Source organism: Plecotus auritus (assembly GCF_963455305.1).
Source record: "Plecotus auritus genome assembly, chromosome: 6".
NCBI classification, from domain to species: domain Eukaryota; kingdom Metazoa; phylum Chordata; class Mammalia; order Chiroptera; family Vespertilionidae; genus Plecotus; species Plecotus auritus.
In genome coordinates, this window is record NC_137773.1 from 5388831 (window position 1) to 5416361 (window position 27531).

Below are 27531 nucleotides of genomic sequence, written 5' to 3' on the forward strand. Positions count from 1 at the left end.
TAGAAAGCAGGAAAATAATTTATTCCAAAAGATGGCAGAAGTAAGAAATTCATCCTGAAAATAGACTTTGGTGTAATTCTGTCGGGACAGATCTCCCCTTGAACATGCTCTCCTACGGCTGCTGCACTGGAGTCTTATTGTCTCGTGACGGCGTTTGCACACGTCACTGGTCCCCGTGTCATGAGCAGGCAGGAGCCATCTTCAGGTCCACAGTCCCAAGGAGAGTGCCGTGTTTCCCAGAGCACCTTCTGTCTCAGAGGAGCGCATAAACATTTGATGGCATCGGCTCCGTTTAGATTAAGGAGGCACATCATTCATCAAAGTGTAAAAAGGCTAATAGGAAAAACACTGCACTGGAGAGTAAGAGAGTCAACTGTGCTGTGGGTGTGTAAGGCAGGATGGCCAGAGCAGGCGAGCCAAGGAAGGCGGCCCGGTGTGGAGGTGACTGCGCATCTAGAGGAATTCTCGTCATGACCTGCAAAACAAAGCCGGGCTAGTCACTGGTCCCCTCCCCACCCGCAGGAGGGCACAGGCTGACATCAACCAAGTCCATCAGGCCAGTCACTTACAATAGCTAGGTGCTCAATTAACCTGCAAATGTGGGTAGTCGCTGCAGGGCTGTGACAAGAGGTCCCATTACCAAGGACACTGCTACACGGAGAATCACAAGTAGGTTTGACCATGTGACAGAAAGAGAAAGAGCGAAGTGACTAAGACTGATCGTACTGGAATCTAATGAGTTCACTTCGGTTTCAAGAGTCTGTGTCCCTTCCCCTCTCACAGCAAGGGAAGCGAGGCTCCCGCAAGCTGTTCGGTCAGACTCCTCGGAGCAGACTCCCTGTCCTCGCCACCACAAGTGTAGGTGACAAATACGAGTCTTTTTTGCTAGAAGCTTCAAGCTGCAACCCCACCTTTACAGAGCCAGTAAACATCCAGACCAGGCACCTTCGCACATCCAACTGCTAACGTGGTCGCGGAAACGCCTTTATGTAAAGCGTGTTTTATAACACTATATAAATACAGCCACATATGCTACTTCTGAAGTTAAATAACCAAGGAAGAGAAAATGTCCTTCGAAGGCAATTTCCACACACGGCTGAGCTGGCGGTAAGAGAACGAGCTGGTTATGACCACAGTTTGCCAGGATGTTGAGGGTAAGCACAAGTGGGAGGGGCTAGTTACATTTGGATGAGACACGGTTGTGGCAGGCAGGTCTGACAAGACTGAAGGTCAAACTGCGCACAGAGAGATCTGATGGGCCCTTGAGGCTTTGCAAGTCAGTGGGCAGAGCCAGGAGAATCCACAGAGCAGCCTGGCAAAAGGCTCCCAAGGCCCGGGGCTCCAGGCGCCCAGAAGCAGACAAGAGACTGGTGCAAGCTGGGGCAGCGCAACCGCCCTGGGTGGTGGCCAGCACCAGGCTGCCGGGACACCCCAGGGCAGGTACATTCACCCCAAGATGGAATCAGAGGACCAGTTTTACAATGTGGCAGGAAAGAACCACAGCAGGCGCAGAGGGGCAGTTCCAGAGCCTGTGGCTCTTGTAGGCCACCCCCCCCCCGCCCCCGCCCCCAGCTTCATAAACATTCTCTCCCATCTAAGGAGCGTTTCTCTCCTCCCCCGGCCAGCAGCACGGCTCCTCTGCACAGACCTGAGCTCCAGGCCCAGAGGAATTTACTTGAGCATACTGATACTGAAGAGCGGGCACAGATGTCCTGTCTGGTCATTTTCTAGGAAGACCATACTTGCTAGACTCCTCATCGTTTAGGCTTTTTTGGACAAATAAATAATCACAAAATGAAAAAGCAGGTCTTCAATTTTGAAAAACCACAGAGAATCCGGGAATAATTTTCACTCAAGCTCAATGATAGCCAATTTAAGATAAATGTGAGTGAGGGTTATGTTAAATAGCATACACTTATGGTTTGCTTTTGGAGTGAATTAAGGGAGCCGGTATTCTAATTCTCTCTCTGATTAGACTGGGATGGGGGAAGGGAACTTGACAAAGAGCCCACACCCTCATTTTATAAAATACCAGGTGTACTGGTTAATAATGCAGATTTTTTTCCATAGATGGAGTTCCACATATGTTGATATATATGCGATTTGATATGTATGCTATTTTGTTGTATTGATAACAAGCTTGAAAACTTCATATGTCAAATTTTCTGAAGGTGTTAACATCATAGATATTTTTACACTTAAAAATGTCGAATTTCGTGCCAAAAAAAGAGCACTTGCTGGACGTTTTAATTCATTACTTTATTTTGAAGAAAAGTGCTGCTGAAAGTTATCATATACTTCGGGAAGCTTATGGTGAGCATGCTCCATCTCAAGATACTTATGAACGCTCATTTAAATGCTTTAAAAGTGATGATTTCGTGTGAAAGACGAAGAACGTCCAGGTCAACTGAAAAAGTTTGAAGACCAACAATTACAAGCATTATTGGATGAAGATGCGTGTCAAACTCAAAAACAACTTGCAGAAAGATTAAACGTTGCTCAGCAAACAATTTCCGATCGTTTACAAGCAATGGGGAAGGTTTTAAAGGAAGGAAAATGGGTGCCACATCAACTGAATGAAAGACAAATGGAAAACCGAAAAGTCAACAGTAAAATGTTGCTTCAACGGCACGAAAGAAAGTCTTTTTTGCATTGAATTGTGACTGGCGATGAAAAGTGGATTTATTTTGAGAATCCCAAATGCACAAAATCATAGGTTGATCCAGGTCAACCATCAACATCAACTGCAAGGCCAAATCGCTTCGGAAAGAAGACAATGCTCTGCGTTTGGTGGGATCAGGAAGGTGTGGTGTATTATGAGCTTTTAAAACCATGTGAAACCATTAATACTGATCGCTACCGACAACAAATAATCAATTTGAACCACGCTTTGATCGTGAAACGACCACAATGTTCCAGAAGACACAGCAAAGTAATTTTGCTTCATGATGACGCACCATCACACACTTCAAAACCAGTTAAAGACACGTTAAAAGATCTTGCCTAGGAAGTATTAACCCACCCGCTCTATTCACCAGACCTTGCTCCTTCAGATTACCACTTTGTCCGATCGATGGCACATGCACTTTCTGAGCAGCACTTCAAAACTTACGAAGAAGTGGAAAATTGGGTCTCTGAATGGTTTGCCTCAAAACAAGAAAAGTTCTATTGGGATGGTATCCACAAATTACCTGAAAGATGGGGAAATGTGTAGCTAGCGATGGACATTACTTTGAATAAAGCACTTTTGATGTCTCTCTTGAAATTATGGTGTTTTGATTATAAAATCTGCATTATTAACCGGGACACCTGGTAAGGAGATCACTAAGGCTACTTTCAGATAAAATTGAGAATGAAGACAACACCAAAACACCAAGGCAGACCAGGAAATCTGTTCAGGGAAGGATGAGTGAAAATATATATATAGTTAATCCTCATATGAGGGTATTTTTCCATTGTGTTTTAGAGAGTGGAAGGGAAAGGGAGAGATAGAGAGAAACATCTATGTGAGAGAGACACATCCATTGGTCGCCTCCTGCATGCACCCCAACCAGGGCCAGAGAATCGAGCCTGCTATTGAGGCACAGCACTTGACCGGAATCGAACTCACAAGCCTTCATTCCAGGGCCGATGCTCTATCCACTGAGACAAACCAGCTAGGGCTGAATATATTTTTATTCAAAGATAGATATCACAAATTCACCAAATAATTCCTTGTCTATTGTTATGTGTAATGTATGTACTTACTGCAGGAGATGAACAACAACAGGTATTCAAGCAAACGAAGGGTGTGTACTAGTATTTAGCAAGGCAAAGGAATGGCAAAAGTTGGGGAGCTAAACACATTTAGGGGGAAGACATTACTTTGAAACCAAGTGGCCAGGAAAGAAGTGCAAGGCCTTGCAGGCTGGACACTCACCAAGAAGCACCAGGAAGAACCGCAAGAGGACGGGGGCGTAGAATAAGACAGAAGAATGAAAAATGGTGTTTACTAACCTGCTATCTAATTAATGAACTTCGTAGGTAGCAAGAGGCAGGAAAGGGGAAGTAAAGCTAAGTAGGTCAAGAACATGAAAACAGTGGGGCTGGAACCATAGGTCACGGAGGAAAGCGGAACAAAAGCTGCCAAGGTGGTCTGGGGGCAGACCGGGAGGCCTGGACCGCCAAGTTAGAAAGCTGGACTTACCTGCCGACTGGTCCTTCTTATCTTTTGTGGCTCAGGGACCTTTGGTGACCCTGACAAAGCTGAGCTTACAACATGTTACAGAGCATCTCAAGGTGCCTGTACCCGTGAACCCAGGGGCCTCAGGTTAAAAAGCCCCGGCTACAGCCCAAGGAGAAGGACGAGGGTTCCGGGCAGGCCGTGAGCTGTTTCAGGAAGTGCCCGCCCAGGAAGACACACAGGGCACGGTTTGTGGATACACCGACTGCAGGAACAGGGAGACCGGAGTAACGGCAGTGACTCGGAGCTGAGTGATTGGGTCAGAAACTAGGGTGTCCGAGGGAACAGACACAGAGACATCACCAGGATCAACTGGATTCGAGGAAGAGGAGAAAGAAGTGGTCGATAGGTTCTGACGCTTAGGGACAGAGAAAACTGTGACATAAGGAACAGAAGTGGAGACGTGGCTGAGTTTGAAGCGGCAGCAGAATATGCAGAGATCGGATCAAAGACACACTTTGCACCCACAGCAGCTCGCACTGTTTCGCTTGCCACAGGCATGGCTTTGTTCACAGGGTTCCCTGAAATGCCCACTCAGTGCTATGCGCCTCATGAGCACTCAGATATTTTTGGAATGCACAGAAAAACAGATCCCCCAGGGCAGGGGCCTAATTACCAATACCCTTTCTTCCCCTCCTGTCCAGACTTGGGACTAAAACAGAATTGCTGCCCTTTAGGACCATGGCAAACTGTATTAGCTCATCTAACATAGTACAATGACGTGGCAAACCAACTAACTCCAGGACACTGGGGCTGAAGCCAAATCCACTCCAAGGAGACTACATACTAGCATGACACCCCAAGACTGTAGGAAAACAGGACATCAACAAAAACAGCAGCCTTGCTGTGACAGTTCCATCGTGAGGGGGACAAGACTGGCAGGGGCGAAGATGGAGAGAGCACTGTTCTGACCAGTTCAGGGCAAAACTTCCAGCCAATGAGTATAACATGCTGGCACTCAGCCTATCGATACATGGAAGACAATCACGGCAGGAAAAGTGATGAAAGTAGCAAAAGGTGAATGAGGTGTTCAACTGTATTGTTCAGATCAAGCCGACTTCACCTGTATAAAACTTCTCTAAAGCTTTCACAACTGTTTCTCATTTTCCTCTTGCTGAATACCATGTCTAACTTACACCTGCTAATTTCCAAACCTGGGTTCTTAAACAAGTCATGCACAAGATCCAACACTGTTCCTCACCAGATGAAGAAGGCCTACATCCGGGTTCTGCATCTCTTCATCATCCCACTTCATCATCAAAGTTCAAAGTTTAAAATTAGCTCAATCTTTTGAGTTTACCGCCAAGAAAAGTGAAGTCCTGTCTTAAGAGTTCTGCTTGCTCCAATGCTACACACACCACACACATTAGATCTCTTGATGTGGTCACTCCAAAGGCCTAGAGTCCTGGTACTGCCATAATCACCACCTCAAACGTGGAATAAACGTAACTAGGGTTCGCCTGGCTGTGCCCTTCTGCTTCCTGGCACTTTGCTTTGAAAGGAACCACCTTTTAATATAAGGGTTTCAAGCAGCAGCCCCAGTTGGTGCTGTGGACCAGAGTGCAAACGTGAGGAATTCATCAATTAGGTTACCCACACACGAGAATGCAAGCACGGCCAATGAACCCTTCAGATCCACACACCAGTGTATTCAGGGCCAGGGAGCCCAATTCTAAGGGAAGGAGGTGAGGCTCGGAGAGGTCATGAAGGCAGTGCTGGAAGTTCTCGGCTTTAAAGCCCCATCGGCATCCTTACCTAACATTCACTATAGTTAAGAAGGTTAGAAAACTGGAGAGCTTGCGGGGAAAAAAGGCAGGTAAAAAATGTTATGAATCCGATCTTTTAAAAATAATCCATGTCAGAGAGAAATCAAAATGCCTTTGGGCAAAGAGGAAAAAAACTGACTATTTACCTATCAGATTGGCACAAATCCAGCTGAGGAACAGGCTATACTGTTGGTGGGAATGCAAAAACAGCACAATCCCTAGAGAAGGGAATGTGTAATATCTAAAAAAAGTATTTTTACCTTTAACCCAGAGATTTCATTTTCAGGGAATCTAACTCAAAGATCACCAGCAAAAATATACGTCGTCACCCTGGCCAATGTGGCTCAGTTGAGTGGGACACTGTCCCATACATTGCAAGGTGTGGGTTCAATTCCCAGTCAGGGCATAGGTTGCAGTTTCGATCCCCGGTTAAGTGTGTATAGGAGGCAACCTATTGATGTTTCTCTCTCATATCAATGTGTTTTCTTTTTTCTCTCTCTCCCTCTCTCCTCCCCCTCTCTCTCAAAAAAAAAAAAAAAATCAATGAACATGTCCTTGGGTGATGATTAAAAAAAAAATACAATGTCTTATGCACAGGATATTATTGTGGCTTTATTAACAATAGCAAAAGACTAGAAAAACCCAGAAGGACATCAATAGCTATGAAAAGACTTGAGGAAGATCTCTGTACACTGATAGGAGCGAGCTCTAGGCTTCAGTGTTCAGGGAAAAAGCAAGCTATAGAATAGTATAGATATGTTTTCCATAATAGCTGTGTGTGAGGGGGAGGGGGGAAAGGATGGAGATAAAACACACACACACACACACACACACACACACACACACACACACACACACGTATTTTTGCTTATCCTAAGCAAAATGAAACACCCAAAGGATAGACTTCTCTGAATATATCTTGCTTATAATTTTGACTTTGGAAATATGTTTTACATATTCAAAATAGCAGCAAATAAAAAAATTACCATGAATTAAACACAAAATAAAACTTAATCTAACTACGTATCAAATTGATAACCCCCAGAAAAAATAATTATTTCAAGGATTTCAGAAAACAGCATTCTGTTCTTTATTTGTTCTAAGGATAAATAAAGCAGAAAAGATATCCTAAACTGCACTCAATAAAGTTATAGTTGGTAGTTATAATGGTGTTATTTTGAAACTATTTTATATGTACTGTAGGATAAGGAAAGTAAATAATTAAGTTACTGTCTTTAGGAACTAAGATTTTCAGTATTTGTGAATGATACTCAAGTGTAAAACCAAAGAAGTAAAAAACCTGTAATGTCAAATTTGAATTAGAAATGCTAACATGAACTCGTGATCCTTTTTCTTCTTAAAAGTACACACCTCTGGCTCTGCCCACTGTAAAGACTTAGAAGCAACAACACACCAGCAGAAACAGGCGCACCTAGCAATCAGATCCTGACTTGTAAATACCATTGCCACTGAAAGCAACCAGGGCCAGCTGGGCTGGAGGACTGACGAGTGAGCCAGGATTCTTTCTGTGGGAAATTCAGAAAGCAATTGGAGGAGCAATTGGTTCGAAGCCTGGGCCAGGACACATACAAGAGGGGTCTGGGACATCTTGATGTTGCCAGAAAGGAAGGAGACGAACAAAGAGTAGTATCAAAAGGACACAGAAGCCCATCTAGACAGGCTCCCATAGGCCAAAGAAGGAACCACCTATAATAACAAAAGCGTTCATATGCTAATTAGACCGGACAGCCGAAGGACCTTCCGGACGAAGCTGGGGCTGCGAGGGCCGAAACCCTTGCATGAATTTCATGCACTGGGCCTCTCGTTGAACATAAAAAGGACAATAAATGTAATTGATTACAATAAAAAGGGGGAAAAAAGAAACCTCACTGGGTACCCTCAAAGAAACTTGAACACCAACAACTTGTAGTCTGAAAATTTTTAAAAATTTAAATTAAATATGTATTCTGCTTTTCCTGTATGATCTATATTTCAAGGTTACTCAATAATCCTCATGGATGAGGGGAAGTTCTTATAGAAAGAGTCATCGAATCAAATGCAGAACTAGAAACTCACCGTTTTGCGATTTCTACGGTAACACTCAATTCAGACTACACTCATTAATGGATAAAACCACTGGGTGAAAGGCCGACAGAGAACTTCACGGCTGGAGGACCAGGCCGCCGTTACCTGAGCCCATTTAGCATCACTAAAGCCAGGGAGCCAGACACCACGTGTCTCCTGACAAGCACGGTACCACCGAAGAGGAGCCCTTGCCCCAAAGCTGCACCAGAACCCCAACATGTAGCGCTAACTCCACTTTATCAAAGCGATGGAGACAGAGGAACACCCTACAGAACAGGCTTCCGGCCTCTCCGCTGGAGTTTCAATCTTTCCGCTCTCCCACTCCTGACCTCCAATACTCAGAACCAAATAAAAGCTGCAGTTTGAAGGCCAGTTTTCAAAAAACACCTGTCTCTCTCCACCCAGAGCATTCAGAAATGCTAATGTCAAATCTGCCGGCCACTTCTTGAAGCTGCTGGGTCTTGTAACAGCAACTACCAGTGGTCGCTTTCCTGAACCGTGTCCAACAGACGGCATGCCAAGTCAATCCTGTACGTCAAACTGGGTTTTAAACGGCAGGGTCACAGGAGAATTTAAGAGGATCTTGTGGATAAATCCTTTGGTAAAGCAAATGACCTAAGTCCCAAATTCACTTCTGCTCTTCATGAGATCATATCATGTTTGCTTTCAGTGCCTGCCCTTGCCAAGTGTTAAAGTGGCCACAAAACTCGGAGAAAAAGTCAAGGCAATCTCTAGCTGAGTGACTGACAACACTGATGAGAAAGGTCAAGGGTATAGTCACCTCGATGGCTGGGCAGCGGGTCTTCTTCCTCAAGGCCAGTGATACTTGAGATACCAGATGGTTTCATTTTTCAACTGTGGTCCAAAGAGAGGGTTGAGTTGGGCCAGAATTGCGATCAGCCAACTGAAAGAATAACGGGGGAGGAATGACAACAAAGTGGTGAAATCATGCGGGAACAGGCCCATTTTCAATGAGGATGGGGGAAAGGAGCTTTAATAAGACCCAAGTCGACTCTGTTCAGTACAAGTTCATAACACATCGTGCTAAATTAGGGAGCCCAGCTGACAGCTTACAACAAACTGGCTCACAGGACACGCCTGGCCTTGGTTTCGACACTTATCTCAAAGCAGTGAGGCTTCCGCACAGTACAGCTCGTCTTTTCTCAGTTTCTCAATTCCTAATCTAAGTATCTAAGATTTCCTGAATTCATATGTCTTTACCTCAGAGTGTTGTTTTTATTCTTTCTTGTTGAAAGTATTACATTTTCTCCCCATTGGCCCGCCCCAGCCCACCCCCGCTGCCCCTCAGCATGTTTTTACCCAGGGGTGGGCAAACTTTTTGACTCGAGGGCCACAATGGGTTCTTAAACTGGACCGGAGGGCCGGAACAAAAGCATGGATGGAGTGTTTGTGTGAACTAATATAAATTCAAAGTAAAGGAGCGGAGGGGAGAGCAAGAGAACTGGATAGAACAGCCGATCCGGCCCGCGGGCCGTAGTTTGCCCACGGCTGTTTTTACCTAATCTCAAGCTCAGGAAAAACGGTATTCCTTTATCCATTCCACAAATGCTAAAACGCACAGCCCAGATGCCACACCCATTTGTGCTGGTACAGCCAGGTTAAATTTCGGCCCACCATCTCCCAGTTAGGCTGTAACCCTTGAGTGCCCCTTCTCTAACCACCATCGCCCCTAAGATGAGCCCCAGGAAAGCGGAACCCAGTGGCTGGCTTTCACAACGGCTCACTTCAGACTGTAGTGACAAGGAGTGGCTCTGGATCATGGACTGCTCATGCAGGAAGCCATGGTGTCAGACATGAACAGCAGCACAAACTGTCTTTAACATTTTCTCATACTGTTCACAGCGGTTTTACAGCTGGTAGAGTAATTCACATACCCAATGACGTTTGAGGACCACGGAGCAAAGAAGTGTTAGGACCAAAGCAAAGAGGTGTTAGGACCTTGAGTTCCCCTGTAAGAGGGGGACTAGCCCAGCCGTGGGCAAACTACGGCCCGCGGGCTGGATCCGGCCCGTTCGGCTGTTCTATCCGGCCCGCGGAGCCGAAAGAGCGGAGGGTTCTCTTGCTCTCCCCTCCGCTCCTTTACTTTGAATTTATATTAGTTCACACAAACACTCCATCCATGCTTTTGTTCCGGCCCTCCGGTCCAGTTTAAGAACCCATTGTGGCCCTCGAGTCAAAAAGTTTGCCCACCCCTGGACTAGCCCAACCAACCGGGCCGTTATCTGGCTGCGTCTCTGTTCCTCCATTTACTGTCATTTTTAGAATCTTCCAACCAAAGGATCCAAAGGCCATTCTGACCACCTATGCCCAGCACCGCACACAAGCTTGCGCCACAGAAACAGTGCACCTGCCCTCCCCACCCACCCCACAAAAGGTGGTTCTGTGACAGGTAACACGACACCAGAGAAGATGGGGCCAGAGTGGGTACCTCCAGCTGACTCACTTTATAAACAAACAGCCAATTCAGATGCGGTTCTCTGATCTGTCCTGAGAACTAGAGTATTAAACACGAACAAAATGCCATGTAGTTGGGGTGTAACATCTCTCCGACACTGTGATAAAAGAGGGGAGGACAGCACAGGCAGACACACTGGAACACTCTGTGACTGCAGCGAACACTCACTCATGGTGCAGAGCTCAGTCATGGAAAATTCCACACAGACCCAGGACTTCCCCAAGCCCAGCAGGCAAGAGAGCTGACTGTAAAAGCAGCCGCCGGCCCTTTCGTCAGAGACTGAAGCAACTGGCTGATGCTTGGACACCTGACTAAAAAGCATGTTAGAGCCTACACTGGACTGTCCCCTTTCTTCACCAAAATGTCTAGTACGACACGCAACACCAGCTCCCAGCACTTTCCGTGCTGCTGTGCAGCGGGATCTCCCTCCTGGCCTCACACTGTAATGACCCAGAGAGCTTGTGAGATTACTAACGCTCTGCTTCACCTGGAACCTTTCCTTTAACCCTCCCCTAATGCAGTTAAGGAAACTGAGGCAGGCAGAGGCTAAATGGTTTGCCTGTGCTCACAATACTGAGTAGGTGGCAGCAGCTCCCGAACCAGAAACCAGTCGGACTAATGTTCCCACCACCAAAGCTACCTGAGGTACTGACATTTCGAAAGCATCCATTTAGCAAAATCTAAATTGATCTGGGGGATAAGGAAATAAAGAAGCCATCTGCTGATTATTGATTAAGTCCAGGACAAGCCTTCGGTACCTGAGGTAAGGAAGAAATATCTAGAAGCGAGAACAAAATCTACTTTGCTTGCTCAGGTCATATTGAGAAACTTTTTTTGAATTTAATTTCCCATACTATTTTTAATGTTTTGATTCAAGCAAAACATCTCACTTAAAAACCCCAACAAACCACAGCTCAAAAAAGTTCCTTAGGAAATGGCCCAGGCCTTTCCTCTGAAATTTCATGAGGGAATGGTCCCCCTCTGACCAGCTGAGCTCTGTGCCTGCCCTTCCGACTCCGACCCGACTTGAAATTTCCACAAACACGGTGGAGAGCTGGGAGGGGAAAATCCAGTCTGAATTGATGGAAGTGGGTGGAGGAAGAGGTCATATTCAAATGATCCTATTATTTCATGTGTCCAGGAAGAGAGAACGAAATGTACCCTTCAAATCTGCCAAACTGTTCCACATGTCCCCATAACCTCAGTCCAGCCTCATACCCAACCCTCTGAGATTATTCAAATGCCTGGGGCAGCTATGGTGCGGTGACGTAAGTCTGCAGAGCAGGCATGGGCCAGAAGTCAAGTCCACGCTCCTTATTCTAAAGACAGGACACTACGCCCTAGAGAGCATAATCCCCCCAGTGAATCTGAGAAAGGGCCGGATGGGACCAGGGCTCTGGAGTCGCACTGTACCAGCTGACACAAAGGTCCTGGTTTATCCCACAATCGTTACCAATGCCGTGCTCCAGGTCAGCTCTGGGGATGCAAAGAGGAATGAGAAGAGGGAGCAAGCCCTGTGGGGCCCATGAGCTTGTGAGAGAGAAACCAGGACAGCAGTGGGCTGTGCTCTGGGAGGGTTCATTCTACACACACTCCCTGGCCACTTGTCACGAGCTCAGCTCTGGATTATTAGGGTTCTCCAGCCAGACGGTATGTCCTCCCCCACAGATAAGGCTACACCCAACTCTCTCAAATCTTGCTTTGTTCTTTGTTTCACATTCAGATATGAGAACAGGGAACAGAGAGGCAAGGTTACTTCCCGGTGACGCATAGATCAGGCGGATAAATGCCTAGCTTCCCTGTTGGCAAGGACTTCTCTTCTGATCCACTGTCCCTCCAGCCAGAGCGATGACATGAGTGACCTCTATCAGTGGCTTTCTTAAGAGACAGCAGAGACACAGAAGAGTGACTTACACTATCTTCACCGAGATGATCTCTATTATCTGCCCTCATCCCAATCCACTGACACAAACCCGTTCAAAGGCACATATTATTGGATGCTATTAGAAAATATGGATTCAGTATTGGGTAGGGTTGGGTTTTAATTCCAGCTATCTATCTATATACATGAAAGGCTAATATGCTAAGTGTCTGACTGGCCAACCAGTCGCTATGACGTGCACTGACCACCAGGGGGCAGACGCTCAACGCAGGAGCTGCTGAGCTGCAGTGACTCGGCAGCGGTGGTTCTCGGCTGACGCATCCCAAAACCAGAGAAGAGGAAGCCCAATTCCTCATGAGGCCTTGCGATTTCACCTTCGGCCGTGGGTTATGTTGTTGCTGGGGCACTGTCGGCCCCCAATCTGGCTTACTGCACTATCGCGTTTGCGTTCCACACACTGTACAACAACAACTTTGCCCAGTGTCCTCTCGCACTCGGGGACCCCTCGGGGGATGTCGGAGAGCCGGTTTCAGCCCGATCCCCGCAGGCCAGGCAGGCCAAGGGACCCCACCTGCCAGAGGGACCCCCACTCACTCCACCGACACCAGGGAGGGGACCAGGGACCATGAGAGGTTGGCTCCAGGGCGTGTCTGGCCAATCTCGCCCAGTCCCGCCCCACCAGCCCCTTCTAATTAATTTCCTTTCAATGTGCACAAATCCGTGCACTGGGTCACTAGTCATAAATATTAGCCGACTGTCTCCAGGCAAGTGGCCTTACAACCCCAAGCCTCAGTTTCCCCTTTTGTAAAATGAAGATAATAATCCCTGCCTCCAGATGTTAAGAAATAAAGAGAGAATACTAGTATATGAAAGTGCTCTGTGGAGTAGTTGACAAACAGACGTTTAATAAATACCAGTTACTCCTTCTCTCTCTCGTGAGACAGCTACCGCGCATTGAGGCCCGGAATGAAATACAACCTGTGTACTGCACAAAGGAGTTCCTCACGCAGCACTGAGTCATCCTCGTCTCCGCCTCTTCTCCCACCCCGCCCCTCTGTGGCAGGCAGAGTTCTTGGATGTTCCCCAAGATACCCAACCCCTGGCATGTACACCCTGTCTAAACCCAAGACAGTGAATACGATGACGGGCACGCCTGTGATCAGTTTCTAACAGACAGCTGGCCTGAGGAAAGGGAAGTCATCCTGGGTGGACGTGACCTACTTGGGAGAGTTCCTAAAAGGGACAGGGCTCTCCCTGACAAAAGGCATGTGGAGCGTGTGTATCACTTATGAGTGATTAGCTCGGAACATTTCCTTTAGTACGCACTCAGATAAACAACTGAATTCCTTTTTCTCTCCTTAAACAGAGCACAGTGATAAGCTGTCTCGGTAGAGGGAGCTGGAGGGAAATTGCAGGCGGGGACAGGGAGTCTGCGGAGTGGGTACGAGGACATTTGGTGAAGCCCGAACAGGCTCAGGCCCAGACATGGTTGCTCTTTGGTCTCGTAGCCTCAGCCTGGAAATAAGCTCCCTGCAACCCTCTGACCCCAAAACCAGAGTCCCTGCATGGCCGCAGGCTCTGGGGGCCTGCTGCACTGGCACAGGAACGTGGCTACACACCCAGGCCCTGGCCACCTGCTCCCCTGCCTGTACTCAGGAGGTGGCATACTGCTTGCCCAGCAACTCCAGACCAACTCCAGCTGGGCCACACCAACAAACTGTCTCTGCTGTCGGATGGACTGAGCCACACCTTCTCCAACGAGGTCTGAGTCCTTTACAAGTTCGTCTTTCCTTGGGTCTCCCTCAGCCCGAGGATCATATTGTTTCCTTATATCTTACACTCTTTTGTCAGAGCTTATAATAATTTTGTTACACTTCCTCTGCCTAACCTACTGTGTGGTTTTTACCTCCTTATTAGACTCAGACTGCTATAGGATGAGAAGGGTTTTACACAAGGAGACTCTATTGCTGGCTTTGAAGTTGGAAGGGCTGCTCCACAAGGAATGTGAGTAGCCTCTAGGAGCTGAGAATGATCCGCAACGAATAGCCAGCAGGTTGTAGGACCTCAGTCCTACAACCACAAGGAACTTAATTCTGCCACAGCCATGGGAGCTTAGAAGAGGACCCCAAGCTCCAGATGAGAAGGCACAACATGATTTTTCATTAACCTTATGCCAACCCTATCTCTAATGACCCTTTCATACGGCAGGGATATGCCCTGTTTTTGCCAGCTCTTGAAATATCTTTCCTTTCTTTTCTCCATACTTTCTATATATCAGGCCTTTCAGTTCAAAGTCTGTAACAATACTCTTACCTGCCGAATTATAAAGGGGAAAAATTATACAATCAGAATAAGAAGAATAAACTTTTTCATCCAGCAGATTTCCCTTCCACTATAAATAGTCAAGATAGCCAAATATTTTCAATGTATCCATGAGAGAAGTGTAAGTAATTCTCAGACCAAAAAGCTGAGTGAAGGCAAGTACCCAGAGAGGAAAGAAAAGTGACTGCAGATAGCTTTCCGTACCTTGAGACTATACACTGAAACAGATGAACTGGACACCTCACAGGACATGGGGAACAGCAGATAAAGCCCAGGGCCCATGCAAGGCAAAGAATCTAGTACAATGTTCACATACCTCCCCGCAGAAACCAAGACCCCAAGGTAAAGACAAATCAAACAGAACCCCCTCAAGAGAAATGCTAGAAAAATCACCTGTCTTAAATATAAGTACCAAGAAGGAAGAACTGGTTATCATGATGGTTTACAACTCAAATTCCTTCTGTGGTTGCTAAAAAATAAACACATATCAAGAATTTTACTTAATTTAAGCCACACTGATGATGGCGTTAGGCATCTAACAGAAGCCACGTGAATCCTTTCTGGGAGGGGCCCACCTTCATACCAGACCTCGAAGAAGGGAGACATATAAAATTATAGGGAAAATTAACAGCTTGCAGTCAACCATAACTGAACACATATGGAAGCAAGGTACCATGAGTAGAAGGCAGCAAAGAGCAGACACAGAAATGGAAGGGCTTTAGATATTGGAATGATCAGATACAGATTATAAATAAACTATGTCTTAAGAAATAAGATAAGCTTAAAATATGTGCAAAGAGAAAGAAGGAAGAGGGTGAGGGAGGGAAGGAGGAAGGAAAGGAAAAAAGGAGGGGGAAGCAAAACTGTAAAAGAAACAAAAGAACTTCTATGGAAATAAAAACTATACTACGTGAAAATAAAAACGTCAGTAGGTGAGGTTCTGGTTCCGGTAATAGCAGAGTATCAAACTCATCCTACAGACGGTATATTAATAAACTCTAATAACAAAATGTGAAAACCAACTATTGGATGGTACTAGAGATTGGGAATCTCAGAAAATAAATTAAAACAATAAAAAAGAAGAACCCAGTGGAAATTTTAGAACTAAAAAGTGTAATACACAAACTGAAAAAAAATCTTTGGGTGGGCCTACTAACAGATTGGAGATGAAAGAAGAAATAGTGAACAGGCCTTTTTGGAGAAACTGACAAGGTGATTCTGAAACTGACAAGGTGATTCTGATGGGCCAGTTGAAGAACACACAGGGAGGACTCAGACTTCCTGACTTCAATACAAAGCTACAATACCCAAGACAGCATGGTATGTCATAAGGCTCGACAAAGAGATCACTGATCAGAACAGATAGTTTGGAAATAGACTCACATGTATGTGGTCAAGTCATTTTGAAAAAAGATGCCAAAGCAATTGAATGGAGAAAGGAAATTCTTCAATCAATGGTGCAGTTGTATTGGAAAACAAAACCACAGAAACAAAACCAAGCCCGACCCCAACATCCTAGTGCCGCGACTGGCAAGCAGCGTGCCCAACCGCCAGGCCTCTCGACTGCCCGCTTATGGAAAGCCTCAGGTGCAGTTCTCGCCCAACAACAGGAACGGTAAGAACTAAGCTCAACAAATCTCTTATCTTCTTTTATCTCAATTTTTGCCAGAAAAAATATTTTTCCCCAAACCTCCCAGGACCATCTACCATGATCTAAATTCCTTCCCAGACTGCTCTGCTCATCTCACAACTTGATCCAACGTCCCGCCCTTCCCCTCTCCCACCCGCTTCCACTGGGTTCTCTGTAACTTGCTCCAAGAGCGGCCACTCACTCACACACCTCCTCCTATTCTCACACTTAGGTTGCCTCCAGCTGCCCTGAAACCTGGCTCCCTGGAAGCTCTCTCAATCAGAAAGGCTGACACCAGATGGCTCCGGCTTGGCGATGGGAGTACAAACTTCTTTGCCCCCCCCCCCACCCCCACCCTCCCATGCTGCCTCCAGAGAGTTCTCTCCCACTCGTATGGAATACTGACTTCCAATTTGGGGAGCACGCCTGCTGAGTTTACTACCCTCTGATTCCTTCATACATTCTGGCCACTCCGCCTACTTCAACAGGGAAGGCTCAAGGGTGCCGTTTTCTGGCCCTTCCTCATCTGTGCACCTAAATGCTGGCATTCCTGAGCTCTGGCCCTGGCCTCTCTTTTTTAGGGCCTGTTTCTCAACGGCAGCAGTACTGACATCTGGGGCTGAACAGTTCTTTGCTGGGAGGAGGGGGCTGTCCTGTCCACTGTAGGAAGTACAGCAGCATCCCTGGCCTCTGCCCACCGGATGCCAGTAGCAGCCCCAGTAGACAACCCCTGCCTGAGGAAATGACAGTCTCAGGCCCTCAACTACCTGTCCTTATATCCAGTTTCCCATCTGACATCTCTTAGAAGTTTCACCAGCAATCTTGGCCTGTCCCAAGTTGGATTTCTTTTTTCTTTTTTTAAAAAATATATTTTTATAGATTTCAGAGAGGAAGGGAGAGGGAGAAAGATAGAAACATCAATGATGAGAATCATGGATCGGCTGCCTCCTGCATGCCCCACACTGAGGATGGAGCCCACAACCTGGGCATTGAACCGTGACCTCATGGTTCATAGGTCGACCCTCAACCACTGAGCCACGATGGCCGGGCCCCAGTTGGATTTGTTTTGAAATCGACTTTCCTCTGCTGAACTATGAACACAAACTGGTCACACTGGCAGAGATCCTGGCTTATTCAGAGTTCAGACACGTCACGCCCCACAGAATCTAACCTTCAAACTAGAACAAACTGGGAAGAGGAAAATATTGCCACAAACAGAAGGCAATTAAAAAGTCCATGAATGTATTTCAAAACATGACCTTGTCTAGAAAACCAGTTTCTTTGGGTGTGTCTTCCTTCAGGAGAGGTACTTTCAAGAAATAACTGGTACCTACTAGCACCAAACAGTGAGGCTTTCTTTGACTTTCTGATTTATTGCAGAACCCCACCCTTTTGTGGAAGCAGGTATGTAAAATATTTGGGGTTTAAGTTACACCCCTACGTTTAGACAGATAACTTGCTAATAAGTAGGACATACAATCAGGTTCCAAGGAAAAGGAAACAATAATTTTGGAAATCTGTGCACTACCGCTGTGAATACACCGGTGACAGTATGAACCTAGTCAACACAGCTGTCACAAGCACGTTGGTGCGAAGGGGAAAATGGTCTAAAATCTAGACAGCAAGAGGTAAGAGCTCGCCTTTGAATGCTTTGAAGTTTTCTTTTCTTTTTTTTTTTTTTTTTTAAATATATTTTATTGATTTTTTTACAGAGAGGAAGGGAGAGGGACAGAGAGCCAGAAACATCGATGAGAGAGAAACATCGATCAGCTGCCTCCTGCACACCCCCGACCGGGGATGTGCCCGCAACCAAGGTACATGCCCTTGACCGGAATCGAACCCGGGACCCTTCAGTCCGCAGGCCGACGCTCTATCCACTGAGCCAAACCGGCTTCGGCTGCTTTGAAGTTTTCTCCATGAACTGACTAATACTTAGACTTTTCCCGGGGCCTGCCTGGTGCCACTCCCCATTGAAGGGGAGAATGTGGACAAGAGCTGGAAACATCTTTTAAACAGTTAAACTGCAGTTCTGCCACTCATGAGGCTAAATAACAGTATCCCAAAAATATATGTTGAGGATTACCTTACATACCTTAAAATAGTATTTACTCAACAGTTTATGTAAATGAATATAATCTATTCAAATAGATGCTAATTATTACACTTTTAAATTTTAAAATGTTTGCCCTAGCCTGGATTGCTAAGTGGTTGGAGCGTTGGCCTGTGCACTGGAGGTCATGGGTTCAATTCCTGGTCAAGGGCACTTACCTGGGTTGCAGGTTCTATCTCCAGCCCCGGGCAGGGTGAGAGTAGGAGGCAACCAATCGATGTCTCTCTCTCTCTCACATCAATGTGTTTTCTCTCTCCTCTTCCACCTCTTCCTCCTCACTCCCTTCTACCCTCTCTAAAAACAATCAATGGAAAAAATAGCCTCTGGTGAGGATTCACAAAAATAAATAAATTGAAAATTTTCTTTTAATTTAAAAAATTGTTCTTACTCTACTTGATTACAATTCTAGCTCAACTTCGGTTCAGTAGATGAACAGTCATAATAAAGAATAGCTTTTACAGGGGGGGCGGGATTAACCAAAGAACATATATGCATAGTCCAGGGACACAACAAACAAAAAAGAATGGCTTTATTTGAGTGAGATGGTGAGATATTTAAGTGAAATGAGGCCTAAATATTTCACAACAGTGAAATACAAAGCACTACAATGACAATTTCTGGTGAGTATAAACTGTACTTGGGTTGGCAGAGGGAGAGAGTATCTGTGCAGTTCTTATGTAAATATACTTATATTGAACTAGAGGCCCAGTGCATGAAATTCATGCGGGGAGTGGGGAGTCCCTCAGCCCGGCCTGCACCCTCTCTAATCCGGGACCCCTTGGGGGATGTCTGACTGCCGGTTTCGGCCTAGACCGGCAGTCGGACATCCCTCTCGCAATCCGGGACCGCTGACTCCTAACCACTTGCCTGCCTACTGGCTTGATCGCCATCTAACCACTCCCCTGCTGGCCTGATGGCCCCCAACTGCCCTCCCCTGCCGGCATCATGGCGCCCAACTGCCCTCCCCTGCTGGCCTCATGGCCCACAACTGCCCTCCCCTGCTGGTCTCATGGCCCCCAACTGCCCTCTCCTGCCAGCATCATGGCCCCCAACTGCCCTTTCCTGCTGGCATCATGGTCCCCAACTGCCCTCCCCTGCCAGCCTTGTGGCCCCCAACTGCCCTCCCTGGCCAGCCTTGTGGCCCCCAACTGCCCTCCCCTGCCAGCCTTGTGGCCCCCAAATGCCCTCCCCGGCCAGCCTTGTGGCCCCCAACTGCCCTCCCCTGCCAGCCTTGTGGCCCCCAAATGCCCTCCCCGGCCAGCCTTGTGGCCCCCAACTGCCCTCCCTGGACAGCCTTGTGGCCCCCAACTGCCCTCCCCTGCCGGCATCGTGGCCCCCAACTGCCCGCCCCGGCCAGCCTTGTGGCCCCCACCTGCCCTCCCCGGCCGGCCTTATGGCCCCCAACTGCCCTCCCCTGCTGGCCTTGTGGCCCCCAACTGCCCTCCCCTGCCGGCCTCATGGCCCCCAACTGCCCTCCCCTGCTGGCCTGATCGCCCCTAATCGCCTCTGCCTCAGCCCCCACCACTGTGGCTTTGTCCGAAAGGAAGGTAGGAAGATGTCTGGTCTCCCGGTCTAATTAGCATATTACCCTTTTATTAGTATAGATTATGTAAGTAATGACATAATTACAAAATTATGTAAATATAAATATTGAACATAGAAAATGTGTGCTGTTTTTTCTTTTTTACGTTTTGTAGGGTTTTTAAAATTTTTTTAAAAGTGTGCTACTTTTATTCTTCAGACATTATTTTATTCTTCAGACATGAGGACAAGCTTCAATGAAACAAAGCTGTAAAGTTTCACAACAACCATGCTCCACTTACTTCATTTCCCATCACATACATTATAAATGCCACGAACAATGCTTATTATTTTAGGAAAAATTACTTACAAGAGAAACATACTTACAAGAGATAGCAGCAAACGGAACAGGTCACCAACATGGTGATGATAACTCTAAAAAAATAACAAACAAAAAATTAGGTCATGTGCAAACGAAGCAGACACTGCAGGATGGTTCAAGTCTCCTCCCCAAGTACAAACAAGCAGGGGCTGTGCACCCAGAAAAGGCTCTTGAATCTGCCCCAACACCCACACTGCACTGCACCCTGGGGTGCATTTGGCAGAAGTTAGAGTAAATAATTAAACATTATTTGTATTTAAAGGGATATGCACTTATGCCACAGCTTAGTATCTAATCCAAACCCACCTGAAACTGAACGCAAAGGCTGCAGTGACAATTCATTTTGACATCCAAGTAACTACCCCATTTGGCAATTCTGCCACAAAATGACCTGTACTTCTAAAAATGTGTCTCTCTAGTGTTGACCTCTCCCCATCTCCATTCCTCTCTGAAAAACAGTTAAATCTGGTGAATGTCAACACTTCTAAAACTGGCTCCATGCTAATCTCTTCCCATTTCGCCTCCCAAAGGCTCTCCTCTGAATCTCCTGCTCCCCAGAAGCAGCTCTGCCATTCCACCCACCACCCTACCCTCATATCTGTCATCTTTTTGCTCATGCCTCCTCTGCACCCTCAGAGTCACCAAATGCTGTGCGTTAGTCATTCTCAAGCATCCTTCCCTATGTGGACTTCTTCCTTTCCGTTCCCACCTTAGCACGGAAATTTATCTAGTTCGTCTAGCTCAGTGGTTGGCAAACAGCGGCTCACGAGCCACATGCGGCTCTTTGGCCCCTTGAGTGTGGCTCTTCCACAAAATATCACAGCCTGGGCGAGTCTATTTTGAAGAAGTGACGTTAGAAGAAGTTTGTTTAAAAAATTTGGTTCTCAAAAGAAATTTCAATCGTTGTACTGTTGATATTTGGCTCTGTCGACTAATGAGTTTGCCGACCACTGGTCTAGCAACTGGTGGCACAGTCAAAACTGCCTTCCTTCCCTTTCATTCTATGGGCAATCACCGATGGAATTGGATTCATCGTTCTAAAATATTCCTTTCATCGCATCACCCTGCGGCTTCACACCTCTCAGTGCCCCCCCATCCATAAAAGTCATGTCCACAGCAAGGTCTCCACACCCCACAGAGTTAAGGACAGTCTCCTAGACGGTGGGAAGCAAAGATCAGAACTCCTATTGATATTTTTAACTCATCCTTTAGAAGTGCTGTGGGTGTGTGTTCTCTATGGTTATTATACTGGCACATCATTCATTCGTTCAACAGATTTTCATTGAGTGTCTGGTATGTACAAGGCTCTGGGGAGACAGGAGTGAAGGAAACGGGGAAACCCCCGCCCTGGTGCAGTCTACGTGACCGTAGGGGCAGACAGACAACAAACAAGTGGAACAATAAACAAACAAGATCGACCTATCTATCTACCAGTATATGCCAGAAGGTCAGTAGTGCAGATGGAGAAAAACAAAGCAGGAAAGGACGATAGGGTGTACAGGGGAGTCTGAGATAAAGGTGCTATGAAATGTGTGCGCACGCGCGTGGACACACACACACACACACTCACTTATTCAGAGATAAAGCAAATGTGAATACCTAACCATCACTGGATCTACGTGGTGGTATACAGTAGTCATACTACTCTTCCTCCTTTTCTGTATGTCTGAAAATGTCCTGCATGTTTGAAAAAAGAAAATGAGCTTATAACTCTTGGCACATCAATTCCTGTGCTTCCTCCCCATCCCGTCCCCAACCTACTGCTAAGGGAGCCACCGTGAAAAACCTGAAACTTTTTCCCATGTGTGGATTCCTAAAGAGAAACAAGGGAAATCCTGAAAACGGGAATGGCCGGGAAAGCTGATTCAGGCTCAGACTTGATTTCATCCTTTATCCTACACTTGTTCAGTCGTAGAAGAGAGTGAGGAAGGGGCTTTAGGTACACATAGATTCAGGCGTTTTTCCTTTATCCCTTTTTTCTCCCTGCCTCACCAGGTCCTGAAAACCTCACCACCCAATTTTCTGTCTTCTGATGTGCAGGGGTCTGGCAGGAAAGAGGATGTAACATCAAAGTCTTCCTCCCCTCACACGGGGCACCTTTATGAAGGTGCTTTACTTTACTGTCTCCTTAATGAATATGTCTTAATGCTTCAACTCAAAAAGGCTCTCCTGGCCCTGGCTGGTTTGGCTCAGTGGATAGAGCATTGGCCTGTGGACTGAAGGGTCTCAGGTTCGATTCCGGTCAAAGGACACATGCCTGGGTTGTGGGCTCAATCCCCAGTGGGGGCATGCAGGAGGCAGCCCATCAATGATTCTCTCTCATCATTGATGTTTCTCTCTCTCTCTCCCTCTTCTTCCTCTCTAAAATTATACACACACACACACACTAGTGGCCCGGTGCATGAAATTCATGCACATTAAAAGGGGATTAATTAGAGGAAATAATTTAATATTGCTATTTGCCTTTTCTCTATAATAGAAGTGTCAGAGATGAAATTAGTAAAATGTATATGAAAACCTTACTCCTGTCAGAGTCTGGGGTGCACCACGGGACCCAGAGTCAAGTCCCCGTCCACCCACATGCGACTCAAAATCGCGTGAGACCCAGACCCAGCCGGCCCTGCCCATTGGGCTAGATCCAGACCCGGCCAGTCCCACCCTTGTCAAGCCCCTCTGGGCAGGGGGCATAGCCTCAGGTCCCCTGGCCTGGCACCAGGACGGGGGGACACAGCCTGAGATACCCTGTCAAGCCCACTGGGTGGGGGGCATGGCCTCAGGTCCCCTGCCAAGCCCAGCCAGGCATGGGGGGCCCATCCTCAGGCCCCCTGGTCCAGTGCTGGGGCAGGGGGCATGGCCTGAGGTCCCCTGTCAAGCCCCACTGGGCGGTGGGTGCGGTCTGAGGTCCCCCGGCCTGGTGCCAAGGTGGGGGGGTGCAGCCTGAGGTCCCCTAGCCCAGCACCAGGATGGGAAGCGCACCTTGAGGTACCCTGTCAAGCCCTGCCAGGTGGGGGACATGGCCTGAGGTCCCCAGTCAAGCCCTGCCAGGCAGGGGGGTGCAGCCTCAGGTCCCCTAGCCCGGTGCTGGGGTGGGATGTGTGGCCTGAGGCCCCCCAGCCTGACGCCGGGGCAGGGGGCGAGGCCTGAGGTCCCCTGTCAAGCCCCACGGGGGTGGGGGAGGGCGTAGCCTCAGGTCCCTGCTGATTGCTCATTAAGGCTCCTTAAGAGAACTTGGCCTCCCTATGAATATGCTAATTGACCATCACTCCATCACAAAGATGGCTGCACGCACAGCTGAGGCCAAGTTCCCATAAGGAGCCTTAAGGAGCAATCAGCAGGGACCTGAGGCTACGCCCTCCCTGCCCCTGTGGGGCTTGACAGGGGACCTCAGGCCTCGCCCCCCACCCCAGCGTCAGGCTGGGGGACCTCAGACCGCACCCCCTGCCCCAGCACCGGGCCAAGGGAGCTGAGGCTGTGCCCCCTGCCTGGCTGGGCTTGACAGGGGACTTCAGGCTGTGCCCCCCACCCAGCGGGGCTTGACAGGGAACCTCAAGGTGCACCCCCAATGCTGGGTTGGGGGAACTCAGGCTGCATCCCCCACCCCAGCACCAGGCCGGGGGGACCTCAGGGCACACCCCCTGCCCTGGTCTGGGCTGGGGGACCTCATGCCACGCCCCCTGTCCTGGCACCAGGCCAGGGGACCTGAGGCTACGCCCCCTGCCCAGAGGGGCTTGACAGGGTGGGACTGGCCGGGTCTGGATCTAGCCCAATGGGGGCGGGGGCTGGCGCGTCTGGGTCTCACACGATTTTGAGGCACATGTGGGTGGGCAGGAACTTGACTCTGGGTCCCTTGGTGTGCCCCAGACTCTGACAGGAGGAAGGTTTTCATATACATTTTACTAATTTTCTTTCAACTCTGACACTTCTATTATAGAGAAAGGGCAAATAGCAATATTAAATTATTTCCTCTAATTAATCCCCTTTTAATGTGCACGAATTTCATGCACCGAGCCACGAGAATATGTGTGTGTGTGTGTGTATAATATATATTAAAAAAAGGCTCTCCTGTTTTAAAAATTCACCATAGTCCTTGAAGCAATTCATCCCCTTCATGTATTTTTAAAAATTAATTTGCAGTCTTTTCAGGAGGCAAAGGAAAACCAGTACTAATTACGTACTAACATTTCCACTTTACAATGAGGAAATGGGAATGTGGAAAAGTGAACTAAATTGCTCAAGGTCACAAGGATCATCCAGCTAGGGCCAGTGCTTCCCCAAATGTAATACAGTAAATCCTAGGAGGCACTGTGTGTTAAGACCTGCTCAATCCTGCCAAGAGCAGGAAATATAAGGATTGGGGTGGAGGCTGTGGCTTAGACCCGGATAACATGTCACTAGCAGGTCAAACCTGAATCATGACACTAGGGCTAGAAACTTTGTAGCCATGCACATTAGGAGGCATTTCATTACCCTGGATAACAGCATGGGCATCAAGTCCCGAGGTTGGGGGGAGGGGGTGGGACCCCCATGGGGGTCTTTAAGAAAGGAGTGGTCAATGCTACCAACACATTAATAAATGTTTTTCTGAGTATGAAGGCTGGAAAGGCAGACAGTAGTGTAATGCAGCGATTTTCAAACTTTTGCACCTCATGGCACATGTAAACTAATTACTAAAATTCTGTGGCACACCAAAATATATATTTTTTGCCGATCTTGACAAAAATATAGGTGTAATTCTGATTTACAAAAAAATACAAATAAATAAATAATAGTAATTACCTACCCCTTTTGCTCCAAAATGACTTTTTTAAAAAAAATCAGGTGCCTAAAGATTTTTGGTACCAAGAATGAACCAATCAGATGTAACCTTATTCAACCTGACCAATAAGATGCAACTCGATTATATGACCTATATTTATGGTTCGTGACAGGGCATTCACAACTGACGGCTATGGTTGTGTTGGCTGTTGTCATTTTTTTATTTGACAATCCCAGGGGAAGAGGTCAGTGCCCGTGACTAAAGAGTCAGGTATTCATGTTTTAAAAATGCTTGTGGCACAACGGTTGACAATGGCTGGTGTAATGACATAGTTGAAGGCAGAAACACTAACTCCAGGAGGAGAAAAAAGTCTAAGAACTTACATTTGGTTAAACTGCCTTCATTACCCCTGAATTCTGACACTATTTCATCTATTACTGCTTGGGAAGATGAGCGGGAGGAAGGTAAGGGGGACCTGATGCTACCAATGATAGAAATTCATGTACCATTTCTCCTTCTTGCATTATGTTTTACTTTTAAACTAGTTGGAAGTAACATGTCTAATAATACACGTTTATTTAAGAGAGCCAGAAAGGGTTCATGTCACAAAATATTAAGGAAGTAACAGTATTTTCTTTTCTTTACTAAAGGCCATAGAATTATCCACTCAAGGGACATTGATTGAATGCTTGCTCTGCATGCAAAGCACTGTGAAGCCACCAATTAATTTCAAAGAAAAATGGTGTTTCTGACAAACGATGACTTCAGTCTAAGTTTCACCCCACATGATCTTGCAGAGAAAAAATGACTAAGAGGCAAAAGAGGAACGAAAAGGCAAAAAAAAAAAAAAGTGTGCTAAAGCTCCTTTGAAGATAAGCCTCTATTTCATACAATAAAAGTTTACTTACAAAATAGGTGAAGCTCTATTTGACATGAGGGGGGGGGGGTGTATTTCTTAACCAATCACCCTAAGAACTTGTTACTCACACACAAGGTCGCGGGGAGCGCCCTCCAGAAGGTATGACGCAGGGGTTTCTAAACAATACCTCCTGCTCTCCGGTCGGAATCTCGCTGTGGATCGGGCCCCAACTACCTCCCGGCGCCCACGGGAGGCGAGGCCTGAGCTGGACGTCGCTGCACAAGCCTGCCCTGTGCGACTGCGACAGCGTGTGAAGTGCAAGGGCAATGTCTGCTGTATTTATCTGACCCCTTCCTTGAGGCAACGAGGCCTCATGTGGGTGGAGAGCAGGAGACCGAGCCCCAACTTCTTCTTGGGTCGGTATAAACCCATTTCCGACGACACCCACCCACCCAGGACGGTGACGAGAAAAAATTCCCCTAAAACTGCTTCCCAAGAATGGCCCGCCGGAGGTCACCCTCCTCGCGTTCCGGCTGGGAGTCACCGACGCTGCTGCGACCGGCTCATCGCGGCCAGCTCGGGGTCTGGGCCACCCCAGCGAGATCTCCGCGGTGCGGGTCGCCCCTCCCCCTCCCGGCCGCCGCTCCCGGCCGCGCGTCTCCCCCCTCCGCCAGCGGGCCTGGCGCACTCACCCCCGGTTGGGACCCTTGGGGATGAACCAGGGCACCAGGAGGCCGACGATGCTCCAGAACACGCTCATCACGATCAGAGGCACCGTGAGGCCGCTGTACGCCATGGTGGCCGCCGAGCTGCCAGCCCGTGCCCCACCGCCGCACTCGGGTCCCACCCGGAAGTGTCAACACCCGGCCGCGTGACCAGCGCGCGCCGGGCCCGCCTCCCGCGTCCTCACGTGACCCGCGCGCCGACTCCGCCCCTCGGGGGGTCTGGAGAGACAGGCTCCGCCCTCACCTGGCGGAGGGACGTCACTCACCCGAGGGTCAAGTCACTAGGAGCTCAGCAAGATATTTCTCATTAAGAACGTGGCCCTTTTAAGAAAAGAGTGTAGTTACGTATTTACAGCTTTATCTTTTTTTAATATTAATATATTTTTATTGATTTCAAAGAGAGGGAGAGAGAGAAACATTATTGATGAGAGAGCATCATTGATGGGCTGCCTCCTGCACGCCCCCACTGGGGAGCAAGCCCACAACTCGGGCATGTGCCCTGACCAGGAATCCAACCGTGACCTCCTGGTTCACAGGTTGACACTCAACTACTGAGCCACGCAGGCCGGGCTTTATCTTCTTTTTACACAACAAACCTTAACAATTTTAAGTTACCGTTAAAGCTCAGAAATTCCTGTCTGAGCTGTAACTTAGGAAACATCACTGAACTCGTTTTAAGCACCTCACTAGAGCCTATGAGGAAGTTTTAGTTATTATCCCCACTTTGCAGTGGAGGAAACTAAGGGTCAGGGAAGAGGTTCAGGATCTTGCCCCAAACCACAAAGCTGGTAAGTG

The 27531-nt window shown here is 47.5% G+C and overlaps 1 protein-coding gene across 1 annotated transcript; it reads right to left on the reverse strand.

Moving 5' to 3' along the window:
• On the reverse strand, window positions 1-26898 carry ATP6V0E1 (ATPase H+ transporting V0 subunit e1). Its single transcript, XM_080676859.1, has 4 exons — window positions 26704-26898; window positions 20402-20449; window positions 8855-8977; window positions 1-475 (listed from the first exon to the last, which is right to left on the reverse strand). Exons 1-3 carry the CDS (start codon window positions 26805-26807, stop codon window positions 8884-8886), a joined length of 246 nt encoding a protein of 81 aa, XP_080532985.1. The 5' UTR covers window positions 26808-26898; the 3' UTR covers window positions 1-475; window positions 8855-8883.
• Between the last annotated feature and the right edge of the window lie 633 nt (window positions 26899-27531).